This window comes from Phyllostomus hastatus, unplaced genomic scaffold (genome assembly GCF_019186645.2).
Source record: "Phyllostomus hastatus isolate PE091 unplaced genomic scaffold, TTU_PhHast_1.1 phas_contig_210, whole genome shotgun sequence".
Classification (NCBI taxonomy): domain Eukaryota; kingdom Metazoa; phylum Chordata; class Mammalia; order Chiroptera; family Phyllostomidae; genus Phyllostomus; species Phyllostomus hastatus.
Genome location: NW_025333737.1, coordinates 36661106 through 36689024, shown reverse-complemented (window position 1 = coordinate 36689024; position 27919 = coordinate 36661106). Strand labels below are relative to the sequence as shown.

The 27919-nt window shown below is 56.1% G+C and overlaps 2 protein-coding genes across 5 annotated transcripts; both read right to left on the bottom strand.

Annotated features, from left to right (window-relative positions):
* Positions 1-393: 393 nt before the first annotated feature.
* On the bottom strand, positions 394-7802 carry BIRC5 (baculoviral IAP repeat containing 5). Its single transcript, XM_045835952.1, has 4 exons — positions 7587-7802; positions 7354-7463; positions 3512-3629; positions 394-619 (listed from the first exon to the last, which is right to left on the bottom strand). The coding sequence occupies exons 1-4, from the start codon at positions 7695-7697 to the stop codon at positions 530-532; spliced, it is 429 nt and encodes a 142-aa protein (XP_045691908.1). The 5' UTR covers positions 7698-7802; the 3' UTR covers positions 394-529.
* Positions 7803-9102: 1300 nt separating this feature from the next.
* AFMID (arylformamidase) lies at positions 9103-27912 on the bottom strand. Of its 4 annotated transcripts, XM_045835940.1 has the most exons (11): positions 27797-27912; positions 26129-26219; positions 13542-13646; positions 13411-13459; positions 12284-12369; positions 12127-12199; positions 11833-11930; positions 11485-11563; positions 11227-11368; positions 10923-11027; positions 9103-9700 (listed from the first exon to the last, which is right to left on the bottom strand). In XM_045835940.1, the coding sequence occupies exons 1-11, from the start codon at positions 27854-27856 to the stop codon at positions 9665-9667; spliced, it is 924 nt and encodes a 307-aa protein (XP_045691896.1). In that variant the 5' UTR covers positions 27857-27912; the 3' UTR covers positions 9103-9664. The 4 variants fall into 4 exon arrangements, with proteins under 4 accessions (XP_045691896.1, XP_045691897.1, XP_045691899.1 ...); XM_045835941.1 differs by lacking the exon at positions 13411-13459 and having other exon boundaries at positions 13542-13650; positions 27797-27876; XM_045835943.1 differs by lacking the exons at positions 11833-11930; positions 12127-12199 and having other exon boundaries at positions 27797-27876.
* Between the last annotated feature and the right edge of the window lie 7 nt (positions 27913-27919).

The window sequence follows — 27919 nt, the reverse complement described above, 5'->3', positions numbered from 1 at the left end:
GACCACGAAGGGACGAGACAGGCGAGGAGAGCCCTTCCCCCCCGGCGGCCGTCAGCCCAGGTGCCGCGGGCCTGTCCGAGGGACGCCCCATGGAGCACGGGGGACACAAGAAACGCACACGGTGAACTCAGTTATGCAAACGACACTTTAAATGGCACCCTTAATTCTCGGTTCGTCCAGCCACAGCGGACCTATGATTGCATCCACATCGGGTCTCGGGCTCCGCGGCCGGGCGGCGGAAGGCCCGCCACTCTGCTGGGCAGGGCTCTGCTGCCCTTCCGCCCAGGCCGCACCCGGGGCCGACAGCGCAGAAACACCGGCGGAAAAGGGGCCGGTCACCAGACTCGGTGACATCAGAGGCGAAGACAGAAGGAGCCCGTGGCCCCACTCCCAAGAGAAAAGAAACACAGTTTAAATACTCTCATTTCGAAGTCGTGAGGTTCTCCCTGCCTGGGGCACTGTGGCGGCAGGGCGCAGCCGGCCGTGCCCGCCAAGGCCGCGGCCCGCCCGCGGAGGAGAGGGGGCGGCCTCACTTCCTGGCTCCCAGCTGCTCGATGGCCCGGCGGACTTGCTTTGCCGTTTCCTCAAACTCCTTCTGCTTGCTGGTGGCCTCCTTTGCCTGGAAATGAAGAGGAGACTCAGGAAATGGAAACAACGGCTTCCCCATCACAGGCCGTTGCTAAGGCCAGGGAGACTGGGGCCCAGGACGCGCCCGGCTGGTCGCCCAGCGAGCCTGGCAGAGCCCTGCCCTCCGCATCGCCCCGCCAGGCCCCGAGCCCCCCGGGAAGGGTCCGAGCCCCCGCCCTGCCCAGGGGAGGGCTGCCCGCCGGCACCAGCTTTCTCCGAAGACACAGACACCTTCGCCGCCAGCCTCCCCTAAACCCAGCTCGCGACCACTGCTCCGCCGCTCCACTGCGTGCGTGCGTGCGTGCGCGTGCGCGCGCCCTCGGGAGCATGGGGCCGGGAGGGCGGCACCAAGGGCAGGCCCCAGCCAGCGGGGGCTGCCCTCCCGCCTCCCACGCATCCTCCTGGACGCCGGTCACTTTAACCACCAACAACTTTCTCAGGGTAAATGTTTTCCAACAAGAAAAACGATAACGGCTAACGCTGTAAAGGTTACTTTCAGCATGTACCTTTTTTGTATGTTAAATATTACCCGTGTGTGAGGCTTACTTACTGTAAGATCAAACAAGAAAATTCCGTTGTAAAGATACACGCTGACGGAACCGCGAGGCAGCAGCCCCTGACGGGTGGGGGAGGGGGGCCTGGCCGCGGACCCCGGCCGGACCCCTGCCGGCGGAGCCCGGGAGGCACCCCCCCCCCCGGAGGGGGCAGCCTACTTTCACACATTTCCAATGGGGGTGGGGTGGGGTAAAACCCCCCAAGAAGCCTGGTGTTGGGAACCACAATAAGACCCGCTGAGCGATCCTACAGCAGCCGCTGACCGCATGGGTCATCAGGCAGGGCGCCCACAGAGGGGCTCCCCACTCGCTCCCAATGAGTTTGGAGTTTCCTCTGGGACGGACTTGTGTTCGCGGTGGTTCTCACTCACTTCACTTCTCCCCCGACGACAGGGGCAGCGGTGCAGCCGCGGGAGTCGGCCGCCGGCCGCCCCGGTGGTGGCCCTGCCGCACCCGCCCGCAGGAGCCCTCGGGGGTGGGTCCGGGGGCCTCGGAGGCGCGCAGGATCGCGAGGAGCGCCCGGTGCGGTGCCCACACAGTGCGGGCTTAACACCCGGCTCCCAGCTGCAGTTCCTGCCCCCGCCCGCCCTGCAGAAGAGACCGGCCTCGCAGGCCAGCCCACCTCAAGGAGCCAGGTGCCCAGACGGCCCCGAGGCCGGGGCCGCGCTCGTGTCATGCGGACAGGCCCCCGGTCACGCCCGTCCCGGCCCCGGCTCTGACCCAGGCCTCACCATCCATCCACAGGGGGACACCAGGGACCTGCTTTGTATCAGCGACGAGGTGTTCGCACCGAGCCTCACAACCGGCAGGCGCCCTAGGGCGGCCGCGTCCGGCAGAACTCTCCGCGGGAGGAGCACTGGCCGGTGCAGCCGCTGCTGCGGGGAGTGCGGTGGTGCGGCTGGAGCTCCGCTTCAGCGACCGTGGCCGCGGGGGCCCGGGGCTGCGCTGCCGCCGGCCAGGCACAAGGACCTCCCAACAGTGTGCTGAGGGCCACGGACTTGAAAACCCTTCCTGTTGCATAAGTTTCATAAACCAATTAGGTACGGATGGCTTAACCTTTCTACTCTTATCTAAAATAGGCAAATTTTTTAATGATCTGGAAGGAAATGTACCCTACAGAAGCCCATGTTGTTTGTAACTAAACGAACAAGTAAAACCTCACGCGCTGCTTTAAGTGCCCTCTGGTCTGGCTCCGGGGGACAGAAACCAGTTGCCGAATGACCGCTGGCCACGCGGCAGGTGCAGACCGCGCCCCGGGGGCTTCCTCCCGGGCAGGCTGCCCACCGCCTCCGCCAGACCACAGGGTCCCTGGGCACCCGGGCGCTGCTCGGGACTGCCAGCGAAGCGTCTCCCTGTTGGTCGCGGCTACCGTGACTCCCTCGTCCTGCTCAGCGACCCGCAGCCGCTTCAGCCTCGCCGGCCACGCCCCCGGCACCCTCCGCCCACTCGCCCCGCTTTCTCCCAGCTGCTCCCCAACCCCACAGGGGCGCCCCCCACCTACAGCCGGGCCTGTTTCTGCACAGCCCTCGGGTCTTCACCTTTGTAAGCAGCTGTGAGAACCGAACCCCAAGGAGAACACGGTCTCACAGAGATCGGGGCCCACGCACTCTGCCGCAGAGGCGATCCAGGGCGGCGGACACAGAGTGGGGGCCTCCCCGGGCCCCCGCCAGGGCCCTCCAGCCAGCAGACAGTGCTCCCCAAGCTGGGCCTGGGAGGGACAGACGACCAGGCGGCGGGACACCGCGCCAGACCTGCGCTACGAGGGTATCAGCACGCCTCCATGACCCTCTGTGGGGCGGCCAGGCTGGGCGCAGGAAGGCAGAGGGCGCCCAGCTGCGTTTCACCCTCGTACCCACGAGTCACTTCTTACAGACCGCCCATCAGAACCTGAGCGGCCCTCCGCCATCACGGTCTCCCGGCAACCCTTGATCTCCCCGGGGTCTCCCCGGCAACCCTCCCCCTCTGTACCCCGGCTGAGAGCTTCACTCTCCGCATCTCCCAGTCACCCTGGCTGCCCCACCCCCCCGAAGAAGTCCCCTCAAGTTCCAGTGGGACCAGCACCTTTTCCCCAGCGCGAGCTCTGCTAGGCGCCCGCCCCATCCCTCTGTTCCCGCCTCTGACACACCACGCCCACCTCCCGCCAGGACTGCCGGCCGGCAGAGGGCACTCCCGCGGGGGACACCTCTCCTGAGGGCGCGCCCACGCCCTGTGCGCCCCCACGCACGCAGCTGAGCATCGTCAGACCCGCAGGCGAGTGAGGGGCTGGGAAGGTCAGGGTTAAAGACCTCGCGAGGGGCTGGCTCTGGACTCCTGCTGCAGGTTATACGTACAATTTTGTTCTTGGCTCGCTCTTTGTCCAGCTTCAAAAACTCCCCGAGGGTTAATTCTTCACACGCCTTCTTGAGAGACAGGAAGGCGCAGCCGGGCGAGTGCTTTCTGTGTTCCGCCCTGGAAAACCAACACAGGAGCACGTGGACCCGGGAGTCGGGGAAGGGAGAAGGGCGACAGCCCCCCGCCCGCCCCCTGCCCAGCCTCCCGGACACCCTGCCCGGCTGCAGGGGCGCAGGGAGGCCCGAAGAGGACCGAACCAGCGCTGGGTGCCAGGCCACCTCCCCCCACAGCTGGTCTGAGCACCCTGCCCCGCCCCCAGTCCTCCGGCCGGCGCTCACAGCCTGGAGCCCCGCAGCCGTGAGTGGGCAGCGGGGTCCACACTGCAGTCCAGGGCCCCACAGTCAGGCCCCTCGGAGCCCCACCCCCAAGGGACAGCCAGGAGCAGTCTCCTTCCACGGGCACTGTCACACCGCCTGCTGGTTGGGGTGAGCACAGCCCTCTGGCCCGCACCCTCGTTTCCCGCCTGGGGACCTAGCGCTGCGGAGCACACCGCGCTGAACTGAACCGGCACAGCGCTGGGACAGACACACAGCCTCACGAGGTCCGCGGCGACAGCCAGCAGTAATCACAGTCTGCAAATGAGCCAGCGCCCAGGAGCACCACCACGGGCACTCTCCCCGGGAGCCCTGCCCGCTCACCGCCAGGGCAAACACACGTCCTGCCCAAGGCGAGAAACAACTCAGTGGATTCTCTACAGGAAAAAAAATTAGAGCCGTGCAAACAATCGGCTCTGATGGGGGGAGGCAACCAAAGAATGTGGCGTCGCACGGCAGAAAGACAGCTGCCGGCTCCCCCTCAGTCCATGCACACACACACACACACACACACACACACACAAATTCCGGTCCTTACAGAACAACATCCACAACACCAGGGGAGCGGACCACTTCAACCATCCAGGGTCGCGGCTGATCTGAGAGACACAGACTCTCTTCTGAAACATCGTTGCGTCTATCGGGTGCACAGGTTCAAGGTCACAACTAGCTATGCGTCTGCACGTGACTACCGTCAAGCCATAACGTCTAAGCCACCAGTCTGGTTACAGCGCGTGTCTCCTAAGGGTGTGTGACGTTCCCCAGGGAACCGTAGGAGATCCCTCGATCTCCGGGGTCAGCGTCGCTGCAGTGGGTTCTTGTTTGTTGGGGTGTGTGTGTGTGTGTGTGAACTTTGAACTCATTGTTGTGGGTTTTTTTTTTTCATTTGCCACTGAAAATGGCTGGAAAAATGTATCAAGCGGATGAGCCAAGAGACCCGGAAGAACTTCAGCCAACGCTGCTCGCGCCCCACGAAAGAGAATGAGAGTCGAACGCGAAAACAGAAGTGACTCAGAAGGGGCAGACGACGCGGAAGTTCGTCCAGAAGATTCGGGTGCCGAGCAAGATATGTCTATCGAAGAAGGTGAAGAGGAATTAGACATGAATGGAGAGTATTTTTTTTTGGAAAGGATAAAGAATCAAAGCGGAGGGAAAATCCAGTAAGAAGGCAAACTAGAAAACAGCCACAGAATACTTTGTGTCAACTTCCATTAGCTCAGCCAAATGCAAAAAATGCCAAGACAACTTGGAACTTCTTTACCATAAATAACAGCTTGGATCTAATTTATTACGCATAAATAAATACATGGGCTCCATCTCGGGCCGGTGTCCACGGGAAAGATGCTCAACAGGCAGGCACACCCACACGGAAGGCACCTGCAAGCCCCCCCGCGTCCAGCTGGCTCACCGTGCGCGGTCAGTCCCACCAGTGGGTGTTAGGGGCTGTGGGCGGTGGGGGCTGCACTCAGACTTACGGCATCTTCATGAGGATTTAGATTTATTCACAATCGTATCAGGTCTGATGCAAAGTTACCTGCTTAGAGCAAACCCCAGGAAGCGGACAGATCCTCTCCCAGGACAAAGGGTCACTGGTTCACTGCCATGAACCTCATCTGACTTGAAAAAGAAGCGACTTTCACGCATAGGCACTGCCTGTAAGAACAAACCCCAGCAACGCCCTGAATTCGTGTGTTCTAAAAACGGGCGTGGTGCAGACTGCACACTTATATCTCCTACACCCCGACAGGGAGAAAACGTGATTAACGGCACTGTGATGACGCTGTAAATTCACATTCACAAAAGCCTGACAAAATAGAATATTACAACCAAACCAAGTCAGGAGCGGACACTGTGGGCCCGACGACAGGGACGGATGAGGTGGCCAGGAACACCAGGAGGGGGCCGGTGGTTGTTGCCTACCCAGTTCTCTGAACGCTGCAGAAATAAACGCTCAAGTACTACACATGCTGAGCTGCAACTTGGGAATGGTGCAGAATGGTTATTAGCAATCTCCTAACGCAGTTAGCATCAGAACACAAAAAGGAGGTGTCCGAAAACCTCTCCAAGTACGCATAAGTCCTCACGCCTGAAACGCCATCCATTTCCAACTCAAGTGGAAGGAGATTCTAATGACGGCATAGACACGGCTCCCACAACGAGCAGGAAAAGAAAAAGATGCGTTTAGCACTATGCATCCAAAACGAGTCGCTTATCAAAATATTTTTGCTGGCGTGGCTCAGAGGACTAAGCTCTGGCCTGGGAACCAAAGGGACTGGGGGGTTCCACTCCCAGTCAGGGCACATGCCTGCAGTGCGGGCCAGGTCCCCAGCAGGGGGCGCGCGAGAGGCAACTGATGGTTTCACACAAGATTTCTCTCCCCCTCCTCTCTCCCTTTCCCTCTTTCTAAAAGTAAATAAATAAAATCCTTAAGAAACATTTCTGCAAGCGTGTGAGAAGGGTTCACGCTTCAGCGCAGCGCCCTCGCCTGCGATGACAGTTACCAACGTTTCGCAAAGCTGACTACCGAAGATGCTACTTAATGAGTGTTAAAGACATTCTTGGCTGTAGTTTTTAGCAGTATCCATATTCCTGTTCTTTGAAAAGAAAGTTTTAAATTATGTTTTCATATTTCTTTGTTTAATAATTTCTAGATTGTAAGTGAAAAACGAAAAACCATGTAATTTATTATATAAATACAACAAATGCAAATTTGCGGTGGTTTTAATTTTTTTTCCGCATTTCAGCACATGCTAGTAATGGATGTGTCTCTCGGATGGATGCAGGCACCCAACGCTGCCATTTTTTTGAGCTCGACCTCCGCAGGGTTAAAGGGGTGGTTTTTGTGGTGTGTGAGCAACAGCTCAACAAAGCTTTGGATTTAGCCCTGGCTGGTGTGGCTCAGTGGATTGAGCACAGGACTGTGAACCAAAGGGTCACTGGTTCAATTCCCAGTCAGGGCACATGCCTGGGTTGCAGGCCAGGTCCCCAGTAGGGGGCGCACAAGAGGCAACTCACACATTGATGTTTCTCTCCTTCTCTTCCTCCTTCCCTTCCCTCTCCATAAAAATAAATAAATAAAATCTTAAAAAAAAAAAAGCTTCGTATTTAAAAACTGTGCTACAAGAAAGGCACCTGCTCGTCCCTAGGTCACAACACGACCTGCTCCCAGGTTCTGTCGACCCTGACAGGCACCCGGTGCCTACAAGAATGAGCCCCTCTCCAGCGCGCCCCCAGGGACGTTTGGCCAAATCACGACGACGAGGCTGAGAGCATCACCCGGGCGCCACCACACAGAGGTTCAGCCACTCGCGACAGCTGTTCAGGGTCCAAAATGAGGTCGGAAAACCGCGACTCCTTCACTAAGGGTCTTGGAAATTCAAATACTTTTCCCGAGCTCAGCCCAAAACAGAAGCCCCGGATGCAGCCGGGCGCCCAGGGGCCGAGCCAGGCTGGCCTGGGGTACTCACATGGGGTCGTCGTCTGGCTCCCAGCCTTCCAGCTCCTTGAAGCACAAGAAACACTGGGCCAAGTCGGGCTCGTTCTCCGTGGGGCAGTGGAGGAAGCCGGCCGCCGCCATCTGCGAGGGAGAGCACGGCTCAGAACCCCGGCGGGGCGCGGCCCGGGCCCCGGGAGCCCACGGACGAGCCGGAGGCCGGGGTCGGGGCTCCGGCGCGGGACCCGCGAGGCCCCTCGGTCTCACCTGTTCCGGGGTGCAGGCGCAGCCCTCCAAGAAGGGCCAGTTCTTGAACGTAGCGAGGCGGTGGTCCTTGAGGAAGGGCTTCCAGGTCTCCGGCAACGAAGGGGCGCCCATCTCACCGCCACCCTGCTGCCGGCGCCAGGAAGCGGCGCCGCGATTCAAATCCGGCGGTTGGCAGCGGCCGAAAAACAAGTCCGCAACCTCCGCTTTTGAATGGGTGAGCGGGCTCCCGCGGCCTTCTGGGAACGCGAGGCTGGGCGCCGTGGGGCGTGCTGGGAGTTGTAGTCCTCCTGCGCGGCGCAGCGCGGCTTCTGCCTCGTGCGCACCTGTGCACCTGGGTCCCGAGTTCGCCTCTTCTCAGACGCCGAGCGAGGAGTGGTGGGGAGAGGAGCTGAGGGTGGGCGAGAGCCCCCGGAACGCACCTAAGGGGGGGCACCTGTCGAGTACCTATGTATTAAGCCCTTCGACCTGCAAACCCTCATTTTTTATGCGCGCCCAGGCCGGAACCCCCTCGGTCCAGCTCCTTCTGCCCTCGGGCTGCACGGGTTGGACCTTGTGCCCAGACTCGTCCGTCCGGGCGGCGCATCTTCCAAGGAAAAGATGTCCTGTGAATGAAAGCCACGGCGCAACCTCCACCCTCGCTCGAGGGAGCTGTTAACTCGTCTCTCTTCGTCTTCTCACTGGGGCTTTCTGGAAGACCAGAAACGGACCCTTGGACCTTTGTTTTTCCCTTTCCATCCGAATTCCTCCGGAATGAGCTAGCTCTTCAGTCAATGGCTGGAGCTCCAGGCGGCGGCATCCGGATCCTCCCTCCATCATGCGCCTGTTGGTGGGCCCTCGGGTTTTAATTTCGTGCCATTATAAATAGTACTGCAATAAATACTTTGTATGAGTCTCTTTGTGTTCTGGTACTTTGCAACCAGGGGCTAGATTTCTTAAAGTGGGTTTCTAGGCTAATGTGCATTTAAAATTGTAACACTTAGCACCAAATTATTCTCCGAGAAGCTGCAGTAGGACTCCTTGCCATCCACCATGCCTGTTTGCCTTGCCAGCACCTTTCAAGTTTTTGCCAACGTGTACTTTTTGTACACTTGTCTACTGAGTTGTCCCTTCTTTTCTTATCAGTTTTAGTTCATAGATAATGTGATTCTAGCCTTCTAGCTGTTAGGTGTTACAACTTGCCATGTAACAGATGAGACAATTAAGATCTGTACGGCATACATGATGTCCACAGAGGTCACACAGGCGTCAGAGCTGTTACAAAACAACATTCACCTCTGTAAATGGAAAGCTCTAATTGGCTTTATTAAATGATTCATATGAATCTGACAGCATCATAACTCAGAAACAGATATTCCCAGGAGTTATACAAAATGGAAAACTTTTTTTTTAAAGATTTCATGTATTTATTTTTAGAGAGAGGGGAAGGGAGGAAGAAGGAAAGGGAGAGAAACATCAGTTGGCTGCCCCTCACACGCCCCCCACTGGGGACCTGGCCCACAACCCAGGCATGTGCCCTGACTGGGAATCGAACTGGAGATCTTTTGGTTTGCAGGCAGACACTCAGTCCATGGAGCCACACTAGCCAGGGCAAAAAAAAAATGGAAAGTAGGGTCCACAACAAAATCCTTAGGGGGAAAAAAGTTCATTAGAGTTCAGGGTGATGCGGCTTCTCATTGGCTGAGCTGCAGCACTTTCCATTGGCTGGGCTTGTTGCTGGACAAGAAGGAATCTTCCTCTTGCCTATGTAGTCAACACGCCTTCCTGTTGCAGATGCAGGGTTAGTCTTCTCCTGACTGTGAGTGGTACAGCATGAGACCGTTCCCTGCAGGCCTTCCAGATTCCAATTTCAGTTGAGGTGCTGAGCCTCACACTGCATTGCCCTGGGCCAGACAGTCCCTGGAGCCACTCAATCCAGACCAGGGCACGATTTCTGCTCAGGGCAAGGGGAAGAATGGGCTCTCGCCAGGGTGGGTGGGCAAATGGAGGCTGCCGGGCGGCAGAGAAGTGCGGGTGGGAGGGAGGGGTGCGGTCAGGCCCTCTGGAGAAGACTCGCAGGCCGGGTGCGTGCTGGCCGGGCCTCAGAGGCCGTCCTGGAAGATTGTCTTCAGGATGAGCTGCAGTGGGGAGGAGACCCAGGCCCCAGCATGGGAGAGGCTCTTGTGAGGATCTCTCGGAGGAATCCCATCAAACAACCCGCACTGTCGATCACAGCAATGCAACTCAGGAGCCTTCCCCCGCTCCCATGAGGAACCTTCCCCATGGGAGCTCATGAAGCTCCCAACCTACGCACACTGACCTCCTGGTTGCTGCCCCCCTAGGTGTGACCCATGAGCCAAGAAAGGCTCTATGTTTAAAAATATTTATTTATTTAGCCCTGGCTGGCGTAGCTCAGTGGATTGAGTGCAGGCTGTGAACCAAGCAGCACAGGTTCGATTCCCAGTCAGGGCACATGCCTGGGTTGCAGGCCATGGCCCCGAACAACCACACATCGATGTTTCTCTCTCTCTCTCCCTTCCCTCTCTAAAATAAAAATAAATAAAATCTTTATTAAAAATATGTATGTATGTATGTATTTATTTATTTTTAGAAGAGGGGAAGGAAAGGAGAAAGAGAGAAACATCCAAGTGTGGCCGCCTCTCCTGCACCCCCACCAGGAACCTGGCCTGCAGCCCAGGCATGTGCCCTGACTGGGAATCGAACTGGCGACCTTTCAGTTGGCAGGCCAGCGCTCAACCCACTGAGCCACACCAGCCGGGGCTGAGCTTCTTCCTTTTTGACTTGAAAGGGCTCTTGCAGTAAGGACTGAAAGCCCGTCAGAGGCGGCCGCTGATTAAAAAGTGAAGCTAATCAAGTGCCCGCTTGCCCAGAAAAAAATAAAAAAAGTAGTAACTCTTTCTCTGCCAGTTCTGGGGCACATGTTTTTTTTCCCAGTTTATCCTTTGACTTTAAAAAGGGTTTTCCATATTAAAATTGTAATAAACATTTATACACCAAATTCACCCACCCTTCCCCACATGGAGTTGGCTTCGCTTTTATGCTGAGACTCGGACGGGTGGATACCACCTGGCGCCTGCCTCTCCCCACCCGCAGCCCCGTGAAGGTCCCACTCGTGCGCCCAGCACCAGGCTCTGTGGGTCTCCTGGGGCTGTTCCCGAGGGAGGTGAAGTGCAGGAAGCAAGTGTGGCGCTCCATTCCTTCCCTCGGGTCCCCCACCCTCCTGGGGGACACCAAAAAGCCCGGGGAAGTGGCTCTTCCGTGTCCCCCGCCTCCCCACCTCTCCTTCTGAGCAGGGGCCACCGGGGACCCATTCTGTCCCCAGTGAAGGGGCACACCCACCTGGTTGAGCACGTAGTCCTTCTGGGTTAGTTTCCAGACGATCTCGAAGTGGTCCACGTCCTGGAGTTCTTCAAAGGAGGTTCTCCACCCTCCTCGGCACAGTGTCTGGGGGGAGGGGGAGATGAGGAAGAGGCATGAGGCCGCAGGAGGAGAGGGGGGTCTCCCCCTGAGCCCATACACATGAGGGGCTCACAGAACATCCAGCAAGTGAGGGACTGATGGGGCTGCTGGGGGGAAACACAGGTGAGGGTGATGAGGCTGTGGGACCCCCAACCTCCAGCCGGAAGCAGGGTGCTCGGGGTACCTGGTAGAACTCCCTGGACTGCCGCAGGAATTCGGGGCTGTCATGCTGGCCCACAATCACCAGCACGCGGCAGGCCGGATCTGCGGGCTGCCTGGGGGCTGCCTCCAGGAGCCGTTGTGGGCTGGTCCTCTGCACGTCCTCCCTGGTGGGGGGTGGGGGTGGGGGTGGGGATGAGGACCGAGAGAAGCCCATGTCCCACCCCAGCCCCTCCTCCCAGGCTGTGGGCCAGCAGGGGGGGGCGGGAAGAAGGCGACTCACGGGGTCAGGAGAAGGGGGGCGTTCTTAGAGGTGTGCACGAGGGGCTCCAGGTCGTAGACCCCACTCAACAGGAAAAAGCCTGTGAAGTGGTCAGAGGGGCAAGTGGGGCCGTCACGCCACTCAGACCAGGTCTCACGCAGGCGCGGAGCAGGCAAAAGGCGGCCGGTCCGGGCCCCACAGCCAGGGAGACAAGACCAGATCAGGGAGAAGAGAAGCCAGTGGCCCTGCTCCCAGGAGCCCCTGGTCAAGCCCAGCCCACCCGTGGGGACTTCCAGCAGCTTAGAGCAGTGCCTCGGGCCGGTGGGGGAGGGGGGAGCTGCCCAGCCCGTGCGCGGTCGCCATGGAGACCTTTCAAGTTGCACGTGACGCCCCGCTCGGTCCAGTTCACCAGGAGCATCATGGCGGCCAGGTGGGCCCCAGCTGAGTGTCCACACAGGTAAATTCCCCTGGATGGGGCGGGGCAGTGACAGGTTTGCCTTCAGGCTCCCCAAAGCCCCTGGCCAGTGCCGAGGAGTCCCGCTGTGTCCTCTGCTCCACAGGCCAGAAGGGCGGCCGGGCTGCATCGCAGGGGCTGAACCCGGGCTCCCTTCCCCACTTCCTCCACGACCCTCTGACCGGGGGGGACCCCGCCGTGATACCCACTGGCTGCGCGGATACCGCTGCTGGAGAAAGGCGACGCTCCGTGTTACCTGGTCCACCATCTGGCCCAGGGAGCCTGCCCCGAGAGAGGAAGGGTGACCTGGGTCTCACTTTCCTCCAAAGCCCACCAGCCCCCGGAACCGGCAAGACCACCCATTACCTTTGGGGGCAATGTCGTAAGCCACTATCACCACGGCCACTCCCTGAGCCGTCACTGGGTCCACCATGAACGCTGACTCGTCTTTACTGTAGGGACAAAGAGGTGACAACTGTGACAACGGCGGGCAGCTCGGCCACCGTACTGCTCCTGCGCCCTCTCCTCCCAGAGCACTGCCCCTCAGCGACCTCGCGGGGTGTGGGGGAGGGTGTAGGCTCTGTCCTCGCCGCATCACACGCAGGCAATGGGACCTCGGGGACTTCATGTAACCTCTAAGCCTGGTCTCCCCATCTGTACAATTATGTTCTTTCGCTTAAGTGCTGGTTTTGAGAACCGAAGGAGATCGGACACGCCGAGACCGTCACCTGGCAAAGGGTAAAGGGGTAATGAAGGTCCTATCAACGTGAAGGCGTGAAGGTGGGGGACCCTGTCTCAGCACCTCCTAGGCGAGAGTCCGGGGAGCAAGCGCCCTGGAAGACCCCGAGCGCCCCCTGCCTGTCGCGGGGTGAACAGCAGCCCTGCTTTGCCCGGGACTTTCTCCGAGCGCCCTCCGCAGTGCCTCACTGCGACTTTCCCTTCGATGACAGAGTGGGCTGGACATGCTCCTCACCGGGCACAGAGGGCCCAACCAAACAGTGCTCCCCGAAAAGGTACGCCCACATCCTAGCCCCCCTGTGCCTTCCTTCGAGTGTGACCTTATTTGGAAGTAGGATCTTTGTAGGTGTGACTAGGAATCTTGCGATGAGATCACCCCAAATTTAGGAGGGGCCCCCAACCCGACCACTGGTGGCGTTGTAAGAGAAACGGGAAGGCGATCCGAGACGCAGCCGCACGAAGGCCACGTGGAGACGGGCGCCGAGCTGGAGTGAGGCGGCCACGAGCCACCAGAAGCAGGGAGAGGCGGGGACAGGTCCTCCCCGGAGGCCTTTGGAGGGAGTGCGACCCCGACACCTCAACCTCTGATTTCTGGCCCCAGAACTGAGACAGAACCCACGTCCCTCGCTGCGAGTGCACCCCCCACGCCCCGTGTGCGGTCATCTGCGGCGGCGGCGGCTCTAGGACCGGGAAACTCGGCAGCCCGGGAGAGAGGTCTCTCCCCGCGTCTCCCCTCCTCCCGTTCCCGGACCCACCTGCCACTCTGCCAGTACCCGCCGTGAAGGAACACGAGCAAGGGCAGGGCTGCAAGACAAGACACGGGGCCGGGCTGAGGCAGGGCACCGGGCTGGGCTCGGCCCCGGGGACCCCCAGCCCCGCCGCTCACCTTCTGACCCCGCCTCCGGGAAGTAGATGTCCAGTTTCTCCCCTTCGCCGTCTCCATAGGGGACATTCAGCAGGGTCCTCCTGGTGGCCCGGGCCCTCTTGGTGGCTGTCTCGGGTAACAGACAAGCCTCTGTCAGCACACACTCGGGGAGCAGCAATTTGTATTTTATTTCTGGTAGAAACCTTTTCGCTAGAAGTGCTGTGGGGTTGACCAGATGGCTGCGGCTGTCCTACTTAGGGCCCCGTGCTGGGTCCCAAAGCACTCCATGTGTGTGTGGTCACAAGGAGGCCAGACTGGCCCACCTGCGTGGGACCCACACTCTCTGATGACCTCTGCCCGGGGTGAGTGATGGGTCCCGAGAAGCACCCTTTGACCCCGGCTTCGGCACATTCGTACTTATGTGCGTCACCCTGCGCTGCATACTCTGGGGAGTGCGAACTTCTCCAGGTATCTGCAAAAATAATCTTTTAGGGAAACCTGGTGACTACACAGACAGTGGAGCAGTGTAAGTATACAACTGGGTGCCAAGGTGGGAGAGATGAGGGTGGCGGGAGAATGGCCTGGCACCTGGGTGGGAGGAAAGGGGGAAGGGTGCTGAGGGCAATCCTAAGGGCCGTGTCTAAACGCCGCAGGCAGAGCGGGGCTGGCACAGGCACGGCACGTTCATGCCGCAGTAAGAAACGTCCCCAGGAGCTCCCGCAGGACTCCTCGAAATCTGGCACGTGGTAAACTCTTCTGGAGGACAACTGGGAAATACGTATCTCGGGCCAAGAAGAGCATTATTTCTTTTCTTGTTTTCTTTTAAGAGAGAGGGAGAGGAAGGGAGCAAGAGGGAGAGAAACGTCGATGTGAGAACCATTGACGAGTGGTCTCTGGCATGCTCTGACCCCGGAACGAATCCGCAGCCCAGGCCTGCACCCCAACCAGGAGTCAAACTGGCAACTTCCGCTTTTTGGGAGGATGCCCAAGCCCACTGAGCCGCACCGGTCAGGGCAGAGATCCTATTTCTCGATGTGTAAGTCTTTATTGGTATATTTATCATGGAATGTAGTCAGGTCATGGGGCCAGCAGAAGTGGCAGGTGGTGGGGGCCTCCCCCTTGGGTGGCAGGTGGCAGCCTCTGGCTCCGAGCTCACATGGCCCCTCTTTTGCCCAGAGCTCCCCCCCTCCCCGGGGAGGCAAGCTCTCTGGGGTCACTTCCGATAATCCTCCCGAGGAGGACCCCGCCCTTATGACCCCGTTTGACCTTAACTACTTCCTTAGAGGCCCCCGTCTCCAAATGCAGCCCCACGAGGGGACAGGGCTTCAACATGTGAATCGGGGGGCACAAAGAGCCAGCTCCCATGCTTCCCCAGTGGTTCTGGGGCTGCACAAAACCAAGTCTCCCCTGCTCGCCTTCTCCACGGGGGTGACCCTGGCCCCCCAACACCACTCCTCCGCCATCTGCCTCACCTTCCATAGCATGTGCCTCCTAACAGGCAGACGTTGACTACTTACTCCTCATGTCCTTTGTCCGCCATCATCCCCCCCCGCCCCGCCACAGAATCACAGCAGTAGTGGTGGGGGGCGGTCATTTGGCCCACGCATATGCCCCATGCACCTAGGAGACCAGCACAGACGAGGCAGCTGATCAGTATTCAGTTAATGGATGACTAAAGGATGAACTGTTCACTGCTGAAAATCATCCGGGCTTGGCTGACACAGACAGCCTGGGGCGAAGAGCCTCGTACACACACCGTTACACCTGCGTGCCAGGATCTGAAGGACATGTTCTTGGCAGCGTGACTTCTGGCTCAAAGGTATACATGCATTCGCCACTGTCGAGGCCACTCTCCACTGCCCCCCATGGCTGTCCTCCTCCCACCAGCCCAGAGTGAATGTGTCTTTGCCTGACAAGCCCATCAAAATACTGGGTTCAGCCTGCAAACCAAAGGGTTACCGGTTCGATTCCCAGTCAGGGCACATGCCTGAATTGTGGGCCAGGTCCCTAGTTGGGAGCCACATGAGAGACAACCACACATTGATGTTTCTCTCCCTCTCTTCCCTTCTCTCTCTAAAAAAATTAAATCTTTAAAAAAATAAAATAAAAGATAAAGTCATCGGTAGTTTCACTGGCATTATTAACCAGATGGGCCCTGACCTTTTCTTCAGCGGCTGCCATGCGTCGAATCGACCCTGGACCTTCCACCTGCCTGGCAGGTCCCTCTGGCCCACACTTGAACTGGGCTCCAGGAGCTCGGGCCCCTGCAGCCCCTGGGTGCTCAAACCCATGCTCAGTTGGGTCTCTGGCTCCTGCCTCTAGCTCCTGGAGTTTGTCTGTAAGACAACTTTGGGTTGTAGATAATAGAAGCCAAGTTTTTGCTTTTTCACAAAAGGAAGTTTGCAGTGAGGTCTGTTCATTGAAGCCCTCCTGGGTCCCTGCCCGTGAGGGGTCACACTCTGGGGGAGACTGTGGGTCCCCTCATTCTCTGTCCCTGCTCCCAGCTGCCCACCACCAACCACGGGGCAACCTCCTAGAGAGAGGCAATTTCTTCTCCGGTCCACTGAGGTTTTGAACGCCTGGGAGACGGAGACTGGTGCATGTTGGGAACAAGGAAATTAAGAACTAAATTTAACCTTAATAGACAAGAACCACATTGTAGCTAAAAAGAAATGATAAAAGAGACAAAGTACAGTTAAAGCAAACATCCCGTGTCTAGCAGACCTCTCCCCTGGGTAGGCCAGCTAAGCAGTGCTTTGTAGTTTTTAATGAGAAAATAGAAAACTAGCTAGCTAGAGCCAGGAGATTACTAGGTTAATGAACAAACAGCCTGCCTTCCCGCCTTATGAAAGAATGCTTGGTTTGAAATTCCCGCGCGCGGTCTTTGTAAGCGAATTACTAACTGCCACGTCTGCTTCTGTAGAACGCTTGCTGGCCCGCCCCTATATAAGGACGTAGCTGTAAGCGCTCGGCGCAGCTCTCGTTTGCAGCTCCTTGTGGGCTCTGTGTCGCTGGACACTTTGAGAGTTCACCCCTGCGTAGGTTAAACTTGGCCAATAAAGTAACATCTTTGATGCCCTGAAAGTCTCCGATATTTGTTCTCGAGTTTGCTGGATGCTACATTTTGGAGGCCCCAGCGAGATCACAGGTCGGAGACTGAAGGGACGGCTCGAGCCGGGTGAGTAGTGGGGATCCTCTTTCTGTTCCTGGTTTCGACTCCGGAGTAAGGAAACTACCCTGTGGTGGTAGGTGGGACGCCACCGGCAGTCCACCCAGGGGCTCCCAAGAGGCGGGACGCCGCCTGGGAGGTTTTCAGTTACTGGGAAAGAAAGTTCCGTGACCGGTCACATTAAAGAGGGAACTTTTGCGCCGCGCCGCGATTGAAATATTTGAGTGTGTGAGTGAACGAGCTCGTGAGTGACTGTGTTTGTAGCCCCACGGGGAAACCTACGGGGCATGAGAGGGCCCTAACCTGCGGTTCCTGTGTCAGGTCATACAGCATAACGGCTGGCAGTCTAACCCGGACTCTGATCGGGCAGCCTTAGCCAAGATCGACATCACCTCGCGAGAGGGCAGGCCAGGCGGGCGAGCGACTGTGTTCTGTGTCTTGTTTTGTCTGTGCGTTGTGTCACAAGTTGACTTCTGAATTACATGCCTAATTCGTGTGTGAGGGATATTGCCTTGTCTGTCGCCTTGTTGGTTTGTATTATTTGTCTCTTCTCCTATCTCCCGGACCTCATCAGAATGGGCCAACAGGAGTCGGTGCCGGGATCCCCACTTGATTGTTAAGGAATTTTTCCGATTTCCAGCGGCGAGCACGAGGGTATGGAGGACCCCCACCAGATCCGGAATTTTTAAGAACCTTAAGCCAGCTGGAGTGGCCCACTTTTGATGTTGGATGGCCCTCGGGGGGGACTGTTGACTTGCCCACCCTTTTTGCTGTTCGAGCCACAGTATACAGGGTTCCCCATCCAGATCAGTTCCTCTATATAGATGTCTGGGTCAACATTGCCACCGAGCGGCCCCGATACATCAAGAAGTGTCAGGGTGGAAATCAGAGAGGGAGGCGGGCGGTGTGCCTAGCATCAGCGGGGAATAAGGCGAAAGGGAGGGGAACTGAGACCCCGGTCACCGCATCAGGCGGGCCCCCGGGACGGTCGAGACTGTACCCCGTCTTACCAGGGCCGCTGGAGGACCATTTAGATCCTGTGAATGCACCCCCGCCTTATCCCCGGAAGGAGGAGCCTGATTCCTCCTTGCAGGAGATAGGTGGAGTTTCCAGCCCGCCACATACGCGAGGGGGAACTCGCTATGGAACGGGCGCGGGGGGCGCCACCATCTTGCCGCTCCGGGAAGCGCCCCCGGCACCGCATGCGCCGCCGCGGGCACCCCCACGGCTAATCTGTGTTCCCTTTTCCACTAGTGATTTGTATAATTGGAAGCACCAGAATCCCCCGTTTTCTGAGAAACCCCAGAGATTGATTTCCCTCCTAGAAACCATTTTCAGGACTCACCAGCCAACTTGGGACGATTGTCAGCAGATTTTGCGGACTCTCTTTACATCAGAGGAAAGAGACCGTGTTATAAGGGAGGCGGCAAAATCTGTATTAGGACAGGAGGGGGAGACAATAGCTGGTAGAAGTGAGATCGAGGACATCCTCCCCTCTCAACCCCCTGCTTTGGACCCTAATACTACTGGGGGAAGGGACGCGCTCCTCCAGTACCGCAGGGTTCTGTTAAGGGGATTAAAGGCAGCAGCAAGGAAGCCTACCAATTTTAGCAAAGTCAGTTAATGGCTCAGAGAAAAGAAAATTTACGTATGAAAGATAGAAGGTCAGAGGAGAGGGGCCAAGAAGATCTAGGTATTAAGACTGCTGCTGGCTGGTCAGAGTTCCTGCAGCCAGCCCCAGGGGATCCACTCCTGTGAGTGAAATGGGAAAAGTGCGCCTGAACTGGCATCGCTATCTTGAATCGGTCAAGAAACCAGATTCGGTGGAGGAAAAACCCCTACTGGGGCAGGGCAATATCCTTTTTGGAGATTTTTTTTTTAGTGAGAGTAAGGCCAGAAGGTCAGTCTGCTAGATGTTATCTGACACATACTCTGTTTTGTACATTGGATCTGTTAAAGTGGAAAAGCTCAAATCCTTCTTATGGGCATAACCCTGCTAAAAAGACTGATTTGATTGTGTCAGTTTTTTGCCACTTATCATCTCAATTGGGCAGACATAGGAGCCTTATTGAGTTCTTTGCTTCAGTAAGGCGGATGAGCAGAGGCTGGTGTTGGATAAGGCAAATGAAAAGGCTTGGAGATTAAACCAAGAAAATCCAGATGGGGCTCTGGGCCTTCCCAGGGCAATACCTATAACTGAGCCCAACTGGGACCCTTAAGGGGATGGCCTTTCTCTCTTAGAGCATTATAAGGCATTCCTAAACAAAAACTAAGTAAGTGCAGGCCATGCAACAAAAGTCCACAGAGGACTCTTCCCAACACTAAGAAACAGTTAAGGAGATTCCCAAGGATGGCAAGTGACTGCTGCATTTGAATTCCAAGCTTTGGGCTCACTGCTAATCCACTGTGTGAGGCTCTGAAGGGACCGGAATATAGCCCTTGAGAGTGGACAAAGGAGCGCACTCAGGCTTTTGAGTCTCTGAAAGTGCACCTGGCTTCATCACCAGACTGGAATTGTCTCATGGAAAGAGAGTGAATGTGTGTATCAACTCAAGAAATCACACAGAAGGTTAGTAAAATCCTAGGAATTAAGTGAAGACTCCCGTGCCGCATCCCCGACCGCTCTAAGACCCGGGCGGAGGGGGGAGAGAGGAACCACGAACTGTCGGAGGCACCAATCAGAATCGGTGAGTGCCACATGCTGAGTCTAAGTACTGAGTTTAAGTATAATCCTTCCCAGTGTGGGAAAGGAACCAGGATTAAAAAAGATTAATGGTTAAATCTGAATGTGTAAAAATTCTGTGTAAAGAATGTGAAAGTTTTAAACCTGGAGTAGAGGAAACCTGAATTGTTTTCTGGTTTTGTAGGAAACGAGCAAGATTTCTAACATTGGTGTTGTTTCTAATCAGAAACCTTCTGTACTTTAAGACCTAGGAAAGGTTGCCTGTAACCGGTTGGGGAGGATGCCTTTGCCACTCGGGGACCCAGGCAGGGTCATTTGGGGCTGATAAGTGCTTCAGCCATGGGCAAAGCAGCATGTCTCTGCCAAAAGACCGGGCCTGAAGAAGCATGTCTCTGTGCAAGAGAATGCCCCTACCTGTGTACTGTTCTGGAAACTCTGTGTTTTGGATTTTGCTCTGTATCTGCTCTAAAAAAAGAAATTAAGAATTCCAGGGAAGGTTAAAACTTCATACTCTATAGGAAAGTAAATAAGAAAGTGAAAAATACATAAATGAAAAAGGTGCATAAAAGAAAAAATAAAAGGTTTGTAAATGTTAAAAAAAGTCCGTGGAAAGCTGTAAAGATAAATGGAAAAGTGAAAGTTTTAGAAAAAAATTTATGTGGTGTGTGTTAGTAATGAAAGGTATAAGGCATAAAGATACAATCTTGGTGGATATCAGAAGCTGTATAAAATAAAGGGTTTGTGAATGTTGCAGAAAGTCTGTGGAAGTGAAGGTTTTAAGAAGCCTGGTGGATATCAGAAAGGAAAAGATTTTCCTTCAGGCTTTGTATTTTTCTCCCTACCTGATCCCTCCAGAATTTGGCATTCTGAAGGAGTGAGTGATAATATAAGATTTCTTTGCATAAAACCAGTAAGACCGGTCCTTAATAGTGGTTTTGTTAACTGAGACTTTGACTGGAATGGCACGCCTGAAGGAGGCATGTATGGGTTCTGGTCATCACCAGAAAGCCCTGAGGAACTGGGATTGACTTGTGAAGCTAGCGTAAGCCCACGAAAAAGCCTGGTACTTTGGTTGGTTGTGTGGTTCATGGCAGTCTTTCCAGGGAAGGAACGACGGTTGCTTTTCTGAAAGATGGCCAAAAGGAACCTGTAAGCACAATGGAAGCCTCAAGGATTTGAGTGAAACAACTGGTACAGGCGAAGCCAGATGGCAAATGTGTGACTCTGCTTCTGTGCCCCGAGGGAGGCGGACTGAGAAGTCAATCTAGAGGCTGCCTGTGTGAGTTCCAGCAAGGTAGACTCAAGGATCATAAGTGATCCAGGCTGCTCTTGGTGTGTTTATGCAAACAAACAGTCAAAATTAAAAGCGGGACTCAAAGTAGTCCCCGTAATAAGTGAGGGTGATCTTACAGAGAAAAATTGTGGTTCAAGGAAAATCACAATGCTTAGTATTGGACATCAGAATGGTGCAGCTAACTGTCTTAAAAGTTTGTTTTCATTTGAAAGTTGAAAACTGGGTTTGTAATATCACCAAAGATGTACAATTTATAGGTATGGAGGACCTGTGAAATTGCCATTGCTAAATGTTATTGCAGGAAGGACCTTGAAATTCAGTGTCTTCCCAAAAGACAGTCTCACAGGCACAGAGACTGGTTTGGGGATTGTTGTGTGAATTTAACCTGTGTGTTCTTCTGTTTTCATAGGGCATATGCCTATGACTTCATTACCTGAGTAATTGGTTGAATGAGTGAGTGAATATAAACCTCGCTTTAAGGAGCCCATTTTCATCATCACCCCCGAGACTCAACAGTTTGGCTGAACTGAGTGGTTGGGTTGGTGAATGGTTTGGGCGGTCTGTGGGCTTCACTTTAGAACTAATTTTGCCTTTTCTGTCTTGATGGCTTGGACAGAAAGGGCCCAGGTATCTGAAAGGAGGGAAATCCTAACATATTCCCCTCAGCCTGAGTGAAGTATAGCGGGCCACAAGTTTCGGATAGGTGAAGTGTGCCTTGTACACCTTCCTCCTGATAAGCCATTCTTTACTTAAGCCCCTGCCTTTGTCATTTAGTGGTTATGATTTAATTGTGCCTTCCAACTCTTTCCAAATCTGTCACCTCCAGAAAATAATCAGGATGCCAACGGTCCAGTAATGCCAGCCTTTGGACACCGAGCCTGCGACTTCCTGGTAATAGCCAACTGACCAGGATTCTGTAAGGTCCTTCCCCTGACAGGAAGGCCTCCCTCCGTGCTGCACACACCCCCCCCCTTTCAGGCACCCCTGACCCATGGGTGGGTAAAACAACGGCCATTTTCCAGCCGGAAGCAGTTACAAGAAGATGAGACCTTCGTCCATTGTCCTTTAAAAGAATTTAAAGTGGGTTTATCTAAAAGGAGAGTGCAGCCAAAGGGTCCCCAAATAGAGATTTGGAGGACAAAATCCCCAGAAAATCAATTAGAAGAAAAGTAGACTGGACCTTGGGATATACTCCTGCTAGCAATCACTATAGGGCCCTACATTTTAAATAGGGTCATAGCCTTTATTAAAGAAAGAATAGAAGTAGTAAAGCTAATGGTTGTATCCCAACCCTATACTATGATTCCTGATGATGAAGAGTCAAGGGTTTGACAACCCCCAAGAGAAAACGGGGGAATGTTGGGGACAAGGAAATTAAGAACTAAATTTAACCTTAATAGACAAGAACCACATTGTAGCTAAAAAGAAATGATAAAAGAGACAAAGTACAGTTAAAGCAAACATCCTGTGTCTAGCAGACGCTCTCCCCTGGGTAGGCCAGCTAAGCAGTGCTTTGTAGTTTTTAATGAGAAAATAGAAAACTAGCTAGCTAGAGCCAGGAGATTACTAGGTTAATGAACAAACAGCCTGCCTTCCCGCCTTATGAAAGAATGCTTGGTTTGAAATTCCCGCGCGCGGTCTTTGTAAGCGAATTGCTAACTGCCACGTCTGCTTCTGTAGAACGCTTGCTTGCCCGCCCATATATAAGAACGTAGTTGTAAGCGCTCGGCGCAGCTCTCGTTTGCAGCTCCTTGCGGGCACTGTGTCGCTGGACACTTTGAGAGTTCGCCCCTGCGCAGGTTAAACTTGGCCAATAAAGTAACATCTTTGATGCCCTGAAAGTCTCCGATATTTGTTCTCGAGTTTGCTGGATGCTACAGTGCACTATCATGAACACATACAGCTGCTTGGTTTTAATTGCTCCCCAGTTCAGATCCTGAATTTCTTGATCTTTTCCTCAGTTTTGGCACAACGCAAATCTAGTCGGCTCACGTGTACTCTAAGAGCTCTGTGTTCATTAAATTGCTACCTTGTGGAGAATCCACTCTTTAAAAGAAAAAAAAGATTTTATTTGTTTTTTAGAGAGCAGAAGGGAGGGGAAGAAATGTTACGCAGCCAGAAAAAGTGATGAAGTCCTGCCACGCGCTGCCACGCGGATGGACCTCTAAGACATTATGTCGAGGAGGAGAAGCCAGGTGCGAAAGACCGTGTACGTGTGGCTCCATTTATATGAGATGTGCGGAATAGGCAAGTGCATGGAGACAGGAGGCAGGGAGTGGCTGCCAGGGCAGGGGGTGCGGGGGCGGGGGGGGGCAATGGGGGGTGGTGCTTAACGAGGAGGGGTCTTCCTTTCCGGGACGATGACAATGTTTTGGAACTAGAAGGGATGTATCACATACTACTGAGGTGTTAAAATGGTCAGAATGGTAAAATCTGTTACGGGTGTTTTGCCACAAGAACAAACTGGGGGTTGTATTTTGTGTCCCTTTGGTCTCTCCCTCCCGCCCCCCCTTTTTTAACATATTGGAAAAAGCCCAACCATTTAGCTGGTGAAGGCAGGAAGGGCCCTGGGAAACCCTGTTGGTCGCAGAGGCTGTCAATCACAAGGTCCCACCCCACCCCGCTGGTGATTGGTCCTCCTGGAGGGAGGCGTGGTCTGGGAAGCGGGGAGTTTGGAAAACCCAAGTGAGCGGGTGAAGCTCGCAGGCAGAACCGCAGGACTGCAGCTCCTATATGTCTATCATATATATTACATGTATGAGAGTCTTGGTAAAACAAGTTTAAGAGAAAATAGTTCTTAACCCCCCCCCGCTCTCAACCCACGCCCATCCCGCGGTCCCGCCAGGGCGCCCAGCCTGAGGGAGGCCCGCCTTTGACGGGGACAGGTGGAGAAACCTCTCCGGACTGCCAAGGTGCTGTAAGAGCGAATGCGAATCAGAAAAGGTGCAAATTGGAGGAGTTTAGCCCCGGCTGGCGTGGCTCAGCGGACTGAGCGCCGGCCTGCCAAACGGGGTCGCCGGTCTGTTCCCCAGGGTAGGGCACATGCCTGGGTTGCGGGCCAGGTCCCCGGTGATGGGCGCTTTTTGGGAGATGGGGCCACACATGGATGTTTCTCTCCCTCTCTTTCTCCCTCCCTTCCCCTCTTTAAAATTAAGTAAATAAGTAAAACCTTAAAAGAAGAGAAACATTTACCTTGCTGCCTATCCTCAGAGTGTTTAGTATAGGAAACTTACAGGAAATTGTAAGTCCTTTCCCTACCCCTTTGAGACATAGGTAGTTTTCAAAGCGAAACAAGCCTCCAGCCGGTTTTACCACCTGGGAGTGTTTTTCTCAAAGTTCTGGCAGCCGGCCAGCCCTCTCTTTGAAATGTGATCATCAAGGAAGATAGTGTCACCCAGCCCACACGGTTCCGGTTCCGGTTCCGGTTCCGGCTCCTCGAGGGAGGTCCGGGTCCCCTCTTCAGCCCTGCTGGCTCTAGGTCGCAGAACTACCTCAGGTCATAAAGACACAGGGAGTCCCCCCCGCAAGAAGGCAATGAGCAAACACAGACGCTCACCCCAGGTGCCCGGTGGACTGGGGTGCACTAGTGTGGCCACTGGTCCGGCCAGGCCCTCCGGCCTGAGGACAGGCGTCCTTTCTCGGGAGCACAGGCAGGCGGGGGGCGGGCCTGCCAGGCCCTGTTAGCGGGCGAGGTCTCCCTCGGGCTCGGCCCTCCCTACCCGCTGCTGAGGCGCACCTTGTCGTTTGGCTGCATCTTTACCCAACAAAACACGTCTCCTTTCTCTTAGTTTTCTGGCTTGGCAGGAGACGTTGTGGGTTGTCGTTGTTTTTTTTCCTGCTTTCTCTTCCTACGTTTTGCTGCCTCCCGCCAGTTTGGCTCCAACAAGGCAAACTCCAAGGTTACAGCAGTGCCGGTGAGGGCTGGGGAACCCCACCGGGAGAGGCCAGCTGGTGGGCCCTCACCGATGTCATCTGTCACCATCCTCCCACCCCACCCCCCGCCCCCTACACTCGCACAGCACCTGCTCCACTCTCACCTGGAGGCTCTGCTCAGGGCGTGGGGACCATCACCAGCCGAGTGAGCTTGGCTAAGTCACTGAACCTCATCGGGCAGCGCCTGGACTAGGGGGCGGTGGGTGAGGCACTCCCGTGGGGCACGACCTTGGCGGGTGGCACCAGAAACCTCCGTCCTGAAGACTGTTACGACCTGAATGTCCGTGCCTCCCGAAAGTCCTGTGTTGAAGCCCTGGAGGTGGCCCCTTTGGGAGGTGACTGGGGTTAGATGAGGCCCTGAGGGGGTGCCCCGGGACGGGATAGTTGGCCTTGTAAGAAGAGGAAGCAAGACCAGAACCCTCCCCCTGTCCACGCCGTGAGGACCTGGAGGCGGTGGCTGCCTGCCGGCCAGGAAGAGAACGCTCAGCGGGGACCCAAGCTGGCTGGCACCTTGGCCTTGGGCTTCTCGCTTTCAGAACCGTGAGAAGCGGCTCCTATTGCTGAAGCGACCCCAGTGTACGGCCTCCTGGATGGCAGCTCAGGCAGACCCATACAAAGATTAAGACTATTTAAACGCAATTTATATTTTTAAATAAAAATGAAGGCCCCAAAGTCCACGATGAACAAAATGCCGGCATTTTAAATAGAGACAGGCTCCGCCCCTGCACATGCGTGGCTCTGCTCCCCTCCCCCGAACCCTAAAGATGTTCCGCATCTATGAAATGGGTCTGCAGCGCCCGCGGCCCCGCTGGGCCAGCTGGAGTACCGAGAAAGGAAGGAGGCGGACCGTGACCTGAGAGCTGACCCCGGGGCTCACGGGAGCAGCTCCTAAAGACAGTCTCCGAAGGCAACGGCGGCGCACTTGTCTTAGCTCCTGCCGCTTACGAGTGACTCCCTTTTTCGACAGCACCCAGGTTTTCTATGAGCTCGTGCAGGTGTCACCGAACACGCAAATATTTACTGAGCAAACAGAGGCACACAGGTAAGCACAGAAGGCAACTCCAAAAGCCCAAGACGAGGCTCCACCCACACCAGTTGGGACAGCGTGGGTGCTGGCATAAGCCCAAGCCAGTGCGCCGGGCTGGGTTATCCCCCGTTAGAGAGCCCCGGCGCCCCAGGGTCTCCATTCGCTCTGCTCAGACACAGCAGGTCTGCCAACACCTGATTTTCCGGGCAGAGGGGAGCGGCTGGCTGCCTCCTTCCTCACAGTACCCCCGTGATGCCCGCTTCCCCAGCTCAGTGTGGGTGCTTCGCCCAGCATTAAAACCACACCACGTCACTCTGGACACGCAGGGCAGAGATGGGGATGAACCCTGACACTTCGCTAGCTCGCAGGTCTCCGGGGTCTGGACTTTGGAAACTGCCCTGAGAGCCGGGCTGTGGGGCAGCTCCTCTCCCACCCCCGCCGTTCTGAACCACTGCCATGAGCCAAAGTCCACCCCTGGCAGCCGTGGACAGGTCCCCTGTACCCTCTTTTCCCATCTCCGAGTAGGTCTTCAGGGCTCCCTCTGCTCCCCGGCGGACAACCCATCGGCTGGGGGAGTACTGCTTCTCCAGCTCCTGCAGGACACAGACACAGCTCCTGTGAGGCCTGCGTTCTCCACGCAGAGTGCGCCCCGCCCGCCACGTGCCTGGGTGCTCGTCTGCCTTGAGACGCCCCTTCCCCCATCTCTAAGGCTCTCATAGACGCCCTTGGCTTCCTGCAAGCCCTTCCGGTCTCCAGCCTGGCACCCCTCTCCACTCCCCCCCACTGATGAGTGAGGTGCTTCGGACACAACACCGCAGATGCTCTCACATCCGTGGTCCAGAGTGACAACATGCCTTTAACCAGCAAACAGCCTCAAAGCGAAGATGAGGCCCCATAAATGTGTCCCAATGAACTCAGACGTCGGGAGGCCGGGGCACTGGGGTGGCCACTGAGGACAGTGACGTGGAGCCGGTGCTCCCTGGAAGGGTACGATTCTGACCACAGGTGTACACGGCACAGGTGAAGCCATGGAGGCGGTAAGGAAGGAATCCAGGGCCAGTTTGGGAATGCTGACCGGCAGGACTGCTCACACACAGAGGCGAGGCCAGGAAGCTGCCGCTGGAGAACCCGAGGTCTTGAACATCAAGCTAAGACATTGGACGTGATGCAGAAAGTAACGGGGATCTTGAGAAAGGGCACAGAGGTACAGGAGAACAGGCCAACGCCGCACCGGGAAATCTGAAGACAGCGAGGCTTCAGGGAAAGGTCCCGGGCTCTGCAGTCCGCTGGGCCACGTGCTGCCCAGGCTCCATCACCGACGGGCTGCTTTGCCCCGGGCAGCCGTCAGCCTCAGGGTCTCAGTTCCTTCCTACCAGCACCGGGCACTGTGACAGCAGCTTCACAAGGTAAAGAGACACAAGGCGTGCAAGCCCAGCACAGCTAACCACTCCAACGTGGGTGCCTCCTCTTCCCGTGGAACAGGGCTCCCCGCCAGGGGCTCGCAGCCATGCCTGGCGCTCCCTCCTCATCTTCAGGGCTGTGGTTTATCCTACTGATCCTGCAAAGGACTCTGATGGTCCTCTGACAGCTGGGGATGTGTGCGCGTGTGTGCGCGTGTGTGTGTGTGTGTCAGAGAGGGACGCATGCTGGGATTTCCTCGGGGCAGCATCCCTGACTTGCATCAGGTTCTCAGAGGCATCCCGGACCAAAGAACCACGGCCTCAAAGGCAGGCAGACGAGTTAGGAGATTGTGATCCAAGGGTAATCCCCGCAGGCGCTTGCCACAGGGCGTTTCTAACCCTCGCGAGCACCCAGCAGCAAACCCCGACCTCCGCAGTTGGCCTGCGGCCTGCGCACCCTACGCACTCATTGCGCAAGCTCGGACCGAGGTCAAGGACTCTGCCGATTTCTGTAGCTTATGGATATTCACGTAGCCAGGGCTTCAGTTTTCTCTACCCTTCAAGTCAGGCCCACAGGCTCACAAAGGCCTGCCTGCAGTGACATCACGGGGTGACATCACGGCGCTGGAGCTCTCGGAAGCGGGCCCAAAGTGGGCACTCAACGGCGCCCACAAGAGTGGTCTAGAGGGCTTCTAAGCTTCCTCCCAGACCTTCCACCTAATCATCGCTGAGCTGCACTCAGCCCCAGACCCTCGCTTCTAGCCGCCTACCTCTTCGGACATCTTCTTCCAGGGAGCCTCGCTCTGGGGAGCCTGCACGGGCACATCCATCTCCACGTCTGCAACCTGACTCAGCGCCGCCCCCGCGTGCGCACCGGGGGTGGACGGGACGGG